At 31.0% G+C, this 8,664-nt stretch overlaps 1 protein-coding gene across 1 annotated transcript in view; it reads left to right on the forward strand.

The window, feature by feature from the left end:
- Positions 1-8,664, forward strand: part of LOC111636613 (cold shock domain-containing protein E1-like) — a 92,917-nt gene that overhangs the window by 39,390 nt on the left and 44,863 nt on the right. The window contains exon 2 of the mRNA XM_023381895.1: positions 3,904-4,181. Coding sequence (XP_023237663.1) covers positions 4,161-4,181 — 21 coding nt within the window. The 5' untranslated portion in view covers positions 3,904-4,160. The remainder of the gene's footprint in view (positions 1-3,903; positions 4,182-8,664) is intronic.

Consider the following 8,664-nt stretch of genomic DNA (forward strand, 5'->3'; position numbering starts at 1 on the left):
TACCTAGATGTCATTCTTGCGATCTTGTGAATTGTAATTATACAAAATAACACGCGATTAGTAGAAAAATAGTATATGGTAATTATATATATATATATATATATATATATTAAAAAATATTTTTATGATAAATATCTTATTGAATTATATTATGACTATTTTGGTCAAATACATGTTGCCTTCATTCTGGTAGTAGAATAATTCCACGTTTATAAAAGTTTTGATGTTTGCTTACAAAAAACGGATCCAAGTAATTTGTGACATTTTCATTTCAAGTAAACGTCTTACAGTTTAAAAAATTTTATAAAGACTGGAACAAGTAATAATCTGAGGTGCCTGATCTGGCAAATATGGTTGGTGTGATAGCACATCCCATCTGAGCTGTAACAGATATTTTACAGACAGATACAGATATTTTTTATTGATAATATACCAAAGGTACATTCCCGGTACCATTTACATACAACTGGGTGAGTCGCGACAATGAATACAGTTTACAAAGAAAATTGGTGAGAGGACAAATACCGTAAAAACAAGCTGTTGGAGATAAGTGACTAAGACAAACTAATAGATGCCAAAAGTACAAGTTTCAGAATTGAGATAAATAAAATGCATACAAAATAATTGAATGCAAAATACATAATGTAGAGTAAATAACAATAGTGAATATGATGCTTGTCATGTACAGTACCAAAAATAAAGCAAATGCGTTTACACAATCAGAAAGGGTATATGTACAGTAGAACTAAACGTGGGCACGCAGGCCCTTGTACGAACATCAAAACAACGTGGACATGCTGGTAGAAATGGCAAGTCCAATACATACAAACGCATATAAATAGAGGAGGTTAGGCTCAGAAGAGCACTAGATTTAGGTAGGCACGGTAGTTCATTTAAAGTACATGTTTACAAGGTTACAGAAGGCACTGTAGGTGTCCTTGTGCCTGAACAGACAAATGAAGTTAGAGGGAGGCCAGTTGTTGTAATTATGCTATAACAGTTTCTGACATGTTACCAAACTTGTGTGAAATTTGACATTATCATGGTAAAATACTACTACTGTTTTGTTGATCAATTCAGGCTGCCTTTTCTGTTTGATGATATTACTCAATTTGTTTACTTGATGGCAGTACACTTTCGAATCAATTGTTAAATTGTCTGGTAAAAGCTCAAAAAAAATTTTTCTTAAAATCCCACCAAAGAGAGTATCTCTCTTTAAGAGCATGTGGAACCCATATATTGAGCTTTGAAACAAAACCAATTCGTTTCAAGTAATCATAAACAGTTCAATTCGACAAATTTAATCTTAGTGATTTCACATGCTGTTATTTGGCAGTTTGCTTCAATCAGTACCTTTATTTTGTTTTCACTGGCCATCCAGAACGTGGTGTATCTTCAATATTGAAATTGCCAGAACGAAATTTTGTAAACCAGTTTTGGCACTGTCTTTCTCTCAACACATCATCTCCATATATGTACCACAAGTTTTTTCTTGTTTGAACAGCATTTGATTTTTTGGTAATAATAAAGCAAAATATGCCAAAAATGATGCTTTTGATTTTCCATATTTGATGGGACACCAGAAAAAAAATATTGTACAGAATCAAACAAGTTTTTACAAATAAGCCTTAAAATGTCAGCTGTCAAAATATATAATAAAAAATATGGTTTAAAATGAAATTGGCTGGTAAAATACATCTAATTCCTCTATTAATAAAAAAAACGAAATTACTTTCCGAATAACCCACCAGGAACCTTATTATTACGATCATGACCTGACTGTGAGAGAGAGAGAGCTTACAATCATTTACATGTTGATAAATACCTTAAGAGTTCATAGAAATTGAAGATCCGTTCGAAACTTTCAGGGCGTAGGGAGTCACTTTTTTCTGAAGCAGCAACGATTTCTCTTGAGCGATGACAGATTCTCGAGTGCGATGGCAGCGGTGATGACAAGTGGCTGGACACACACAGTTCAAGAAAAAACTGGATGATGGCTGCTGCTGATTGTCATCACCCCTCCTTTTTATTAGGGAGCCCCTCCTGGGTTTTTCCCATGACTTGGTTAGGAATTTTAGTATATTGGGACCAATAGTCAATTTTTAACTTGTTGGTTCCGGATGAGATATCCAATGTGTCACCTTCAACAAGGAAGTAAGTTTGTGGGAACCAGTTTTAATTGACTTTAACATTTTCGTTTTTTGTTTTGTCTCTCTAACTTTTTCTCTTGACAAACAATATTTAAACAAAATATCTCACCAATTTCGGCTCTCACAAAACTTATTACCAATGTTTTTCTGTAATATTTCAGTAATGAACTTTGTCATTAATACTTTATGTAGAGTACATATTAGGACTCACCAATGGCCAAGCAGTTCCATTTTCTGAACATCAGAAGTTCGGTTGTGGGTTCATGCCTCACCTGGACAGGTTGGTCACATGGAGTTTACTGGGTTTTCTCCACACCCTTGAATAGGGGCCAGTTACCCATAACAAGACTTCTCAGAAGGTATTTTCCCTAGGCAGATTGCCCAAGTGTTGTGTTGTTGTAACTTAACAAACAACCAGTACATATGAATATGAGAAACTAATATTCTAAATCTGTGGCTCTCAAAGTGATGTTACCAGTCTTGGGGTGGTGAGTAAATCTAGGGGGTAAAAAAAGGCAAGGGGTCACTGAAGGTTGGGTCCTGACTGATTGATGACCATATGCAATGCTTTAGGTCATTGGCAGCCTTTCCCTTTCCTTCATTAAAACAGGTAAGAAGAAACATTTTAATGGTTTCAGGTAAGGAGAACAATGTACTGTACGGTAAGGACATAAAGTGTGAGGTTTGTAGCAAAGTTTTTTTAAGAATATTCCCAAGTCTTTCTCGTGCAAGGGAAAATGGTTGGGGTGTTGGGTATAACTTTATGGAACCAGGGGAGTGGTGGCACAAAAAAGTTTCAGAATCACTGTTCTAAATTATTATTTTTAAATATGAAATAGCTATTAAAAACATACATAAAGCTTTTTAANAATAAATATTAATGTAAGTTAAATATTAAAATACTAACTATAAAAGTATTTGGGTAAATGCCCAGGCTCCTTTCACAGTTCAGAGTAGGGTACCCCCTGTGAGTGCCTCTGCCCTCATAAAATGACTTGGTTTTAAGTTTTCCTGGAGTTGGCTTACTATAATTATCAGGAGTCAGAGTCAAATGTTTTTTTTTACCGATTCTGCAGTCCTGCTTCTGATGAAAATAAAATAAACTGTAGTTTAATTTAAACTTAGTACATGCAATATCAAAATTAGAATATAACAAGGAAAATCTAAAAATGTTCTCTTATAAATGTTGGAAACAGTAATCTTGCCAAAAAGTTATCACTTATCATGGTGTAGTGTTAAATGATCTATCATAGCTGATGATTTTGTTTTCTGAATTTTTGATAATTTTAAAGGGTAAAAAAGTAATAAATTGAAAAAATGTTTAGATGATGCTGTTAGCTTGGAAAAATGTTATTCGTGTTGATTGTTGGGTTATATTTTAAAGTAAATTTTTTTCACTATTTTTAATTATTTGTTTTTTATGTAATATAAACTTTTGTTCTTTATTCAAAATGGAATATTTGTGATCTGATAATGTGGAAAAATGTCTCAGAAAATATTTAATCTTAATTAAAATATTCAGACCGTATTTTAGCATTTTTATATTTGTCTGATTGTTTTGATGGAGTTGTATGTATCTGAATGTATTTATCATTTATAAAGGAAAAATTTGCATTTATGGAGATAGAAAAGGATAAATATAAATAAATATCAAGCTGATGATGATGATAAAATTAAAATATAAATTTGAAAATCAAACAATTTTTATTTTTTATTTTATCAACTTTTCTCATTGTACATTATTATTTTTCAGCACGACTCTACCTTAGACAAAATTGAATAAAAAATTTTAACAGAATTTAGAAACGTCTGCTCGAACACAAAGAAAGCACGCACTGTAGCACATCTGAGGAACTTTCCATTTGGCTTTTATATTAATAACTATAAAAATTTGTTTGGCTAATTTACCATAAGATTAAATGACAAATAATTAATATCCACTGTTCTGGAAATCAACCAGAAGGATTTTTAAGAGCTCTTTCATTATAATTTGAATAAGTGATACCAACAATGGCAAGTCCTCAGTGGAAGGTAAGCATTTTTATTATTGTTGTTGTTATTTTTTATAAAATGAAATTTTATTATACAGTTAAATTTAATATTAAAGAAATAGTATTCTGGTATTTCTTTTCAGATAAATGTATTTTGAGACAGATACAGACCTATCTGTGACTGTCTTACGATATCAGATGTTATACACTGTAGCAGTTCTTTTTTTTTTTGGTCACTTCATCAGTTCTAAATAAATTTGATTAACACCATTTAAACACTAAATTGAATAAAACTAATTAAACTAGAATAAATATTACCATAGTATAATAATTGAATTATATAGGATGTCTACTTAAACATCTGTATGGGGACAAAAGATATCTTTCCAGCATTGCACAATTGTATGCATGTGGTGCATTTATATTCATTGCTAAAATAACTAATACTTAAATATCCAGGGGCAAAAGATTAATTCATTTTAAAAAATGCCACAATAAGAGTTAGTTAATGATTCAATAAAATAAACCATTCAACAAAAGGAACTTGTGACAATTGCATGGTAATTCAGCTTCAATATGTAAATTTTTCAAAGGTAAGACCAAGATTCAAATCATAAAATCAATCTTGACAAATCATATTGCAATACACAATGTAATTGTCTCTAAGAGTCAATATGATGCAGTTTATTAGGTTATGGAGTATAACAACAATGCCTTATACTCTTGAATAATACTGATGGTTATTTTATACAGTGGTATCTCATACTTCGAATTTAATTCATTCCAGTAGGCCATTCAAACCCTGAATTGTTTGAAGTCCAAAGCGATTTTTCCTATTAGAAATAATGGAAAGTGAATTAATCCATTCCCAGACCCCCGAACAATTCCCATTTTGATAACTTAAAACAGCAAATACACATAACTTAAGGTAAAAATAACACAATTAATGCCCTAGTAATAAATAAAATATGTAAATAATATAAAATAAAATGAAAATTGCATTTACTTGTCACACTGTCAACTTTGGAATCTTCAACCTGGCTACCAGATCCACGACATGTGTACTACTTTCATGCTTTGCAATAAGTTCCTTTTTCATTTTAGCCTTTTTTGTGCCTTCCTTATACTAGTTAGACTTTGTTGTTTCCACATATTTCTTGGATGCCTTGATTAATAAATAAAGGTTATATTGGGTTGAACAGAAAGTTTTTGCATATTTTTAACAGTTGTCATTACTTAACATAAGTGTGTTATTTAATTGTAATAGTTGCAAATTTTAACACATTATTATTAATTTGAGATTATATTTTTTTGTTCACATGCTTATTTTATGCTTTGAATGCATTTTTCATTCTGCACATGCTTTGAACTCTGAAAAATTTGAAGTTAGCATTACTTAAATTATGAGATAACATTGTACAGAGGAACAAGACAGAATACAAGAGAAGCAGCTCAGATTTCACGACTGTTTTCCAGTTGCATCAAGACCAACATATATACAATGATTTTGAGTGTTATTTGTTGCTTTACACCAGGGGTCGCCAAAGTGGCCAATATAACATTATTTGGGGTCGATTATCAAGCTTGAGCTAAGGATCAAGCTTATCCGTCTCACTGATTGTCAGTTTAAAAATTATTATTAACAAATATATAATAAATGAAAAAATGCAAAATTAAAAGAAATGTATTAAAATAGTAAGTATTTTGTTTTGCTTGTAACATAAACTTTTTGGTGGAGGTCGATGTGAGGTTTCGAAAACTTGTAGGGGGTCGACGATCAAAAAAGTTTGGCGACCCTTGCTTTACACAGACACTAGTACAGTTGGATATCAAAGACCAGGTTTTGCTCATCTAATAGCATGAACATGTTTGTGTACTTCCATGCATGAGGACTGCATTAGACCCAAATATACAAATATTATATTGCCATGACTTGCATCTAATCTGCAACTTGCACAATGTGCACAAGATGTCACACAGGGATTTCAGTGATGCCACACAGGGATTTCAGTGATGCCACATGATAAATTTACAGTGTACTGAACCACAGCTCCTTCAGCATATTTTATGGACTAATCGGGCATTGTTTTTCCAGAATGGAGTGTATAAACATCACAGCTCGAACCATTGGGCAGAGCGTGCTCCACAATGTGCACAACATATGCGATACCCAGTGTGTTTTATCTAAATGTTTGCTGTGGAATTTGGAGTGAGCAGCTTCTTGGTCCCATATTCATTGACAGCATTCATGACTGATATCTGAACATCCTAAACATGATGAATAAATGGCTTGATGACTTACCTTTAGCACAACTATACAGCAGGTTTGGAAGCAGCACAATGGTGTAACAGCTCATTTCCAGAAAGACATGCATCAGTGCAGTTTGCACAGCAGTTTGGCAACTGTTGGATAGGACAACATAGTTCTCTTCCATGGTCACTTGTTCCCAGACTTCTCTTCTCTGGATTTTGGGATTTTTCTTGTAGGGTCCTCTAAAAGAATTGCTGTATGATGCATACCCATCAGCACTAAACAATGATAGTGAACTGGAGAAAGACATACGGGAGACCTGTGAAACTGTGATACCAGGAATGGTGTATGCCATCTTATAATGCCATACTCAACTGTCTGCCTTCAGTGACAATGTAAAGATATAGTCATTTTGAACGTTAAGCTTTACTTTGTTCTCTAACAAAGTAAAGCTTAATTTTTTGTATCAATTTGCAGTTTGCAATGTTGTCTTTATTCTTTACAGTCAGAGATTATTTGTGTTATGCTAGATTGTCTTAAATTGATTTCCTGTGGTTATTTTAGTGTTGGAACAGGCATTCACCACATCATACACTTGTGCAGTACTGGAAAGATTTCTTTTGCTCTTGGACAGATATTTAAATGGCCACATTGTATAGCTAAAGTAGTAAAAAACAGGATACCCAATAGTGTAGAAACATAAATGAATATTTACAAATTGAAGATGTGCCTTGTTAGTAATGATTATGTATTGATAATGAGGAACAATACAATGAACATATCATATATTGTAATATAATACTAGTAAATCATTTATTATGTATATCTGATTATGTTTTCAGACCTTACGATCACTTTGTAGATAATTAGAATTTATAATTAGTAATTTAATAAAATTTATTAATCAGTTGCTATCAGAAAAATTATAGGAGGAAAAGAAACTGATGCAGATTATCTGCATTGATTAATTGCATTGTTTACTAAAAAATCTGTTCATATTTTTCATTCATTAAATCTAATGCTGTTTTTTGATATCTTAATTTCTTACCAGTTATGTGAAAATTCATTAAAATTCCTATCCCATTTTAACAAATTTATCAAATCCCATAATTTATCAAAAGTGCTAGATAGTCTGATGCATTTAGATCAAAATACAAAATAATAATTATTCTGTCATCAATAAAAAGCAAAAACAAGAATTCTAAAAAGTATTTTATTCATCATTTAACTAAAATTTTCTGCACAATAACTCACAGCTTAGAAAGGAAGATGATATAGAAAAAAGTAATTTTCATTTAATAATCAAACTATAAATGTGATTATTATTATTTTCTGTGGGATTGTTATATTTGGATTGAAAATATTGTTTTTGGAAAAAAAAACTAATGGCTACAAATTAATGAAAATTGGAAGCAGAAGAATAAATAGAAAAATATTTAAAAAGAGAATAATTAGTTGTTATAGCTGTTATATACAGTACATTTTTGTTGGCAAATGTGATAAACTGTTTGTTACCTAAACATGTTTATAGTAGAATGTTGTATGTTTTATATAAACATCAATAGATGAAAGATGTAATTACAGATTATTTCTCTGAATTCTGGAAAATAATTGGGAACAAGTATTTGCTATTCTTTGAATCAATTTTTAAATTTGAAATAAAAATTAGTTTATTTTGAAGCAATATCTATACTTTTTCTAGACTCAACTATTTTGTACCAGCACTATATATTAAATACAGTATCATTCAATTTTATGGATTGTCTCTCTTAAAAATAATCATAAGAAATAAATGATCATTTATCATTTCTTAAAACCATTTTACTTTTATTATACATATTTCATACTTAATATGTATGTTTTTGGCAGTGACTTGGCATTACAGTATTGTGTGTCAAAGAATAATAATAAAATATTACATTTAGTGGATCATAGATTTTAAGAAAAAGTTGTAGGTAAACTTATTTTATTATTAAAAAAAATTATTTATTTTATATAGTATATTATTATTATTATTAAACATAGAAATGGCAATTGAAACAATTAATGAGATGTCTTCCATAATTAGAGTAGAAAACTGAGGAAGTAATTGAAAAAATATCTGATTAATTTTCAGATATTTATTTTTGTAATTATACACAGATCTAAATATATAAAATTGCTTGTCCTGACTGACTCACTGACTGACTGATTCATCATCGCCCAGAGCAAACTGCTTAACCTAGAGAGGTGAAATTTGGTAGACAGTTAGGGTACGTCATGGAAACACTAA

This window comes from Centruroides sculpturatus, unplaced genomic scaffold (genome assembly GCF_000671375.1).
Source record: "Centruroides sculpturatus isolate CEXI.00-Female unplaced genomic scaffold, Cexi_2.0 scaffold678, whole genome shotgun sequence".
In the NCBI taxonomy this organism is placed as follows: Eukaryota; Metazoa; Arthropoda; class Arachnida; order Scorpiones; family Buthidae; genus Centruroides; species Centruroides sculpturatus.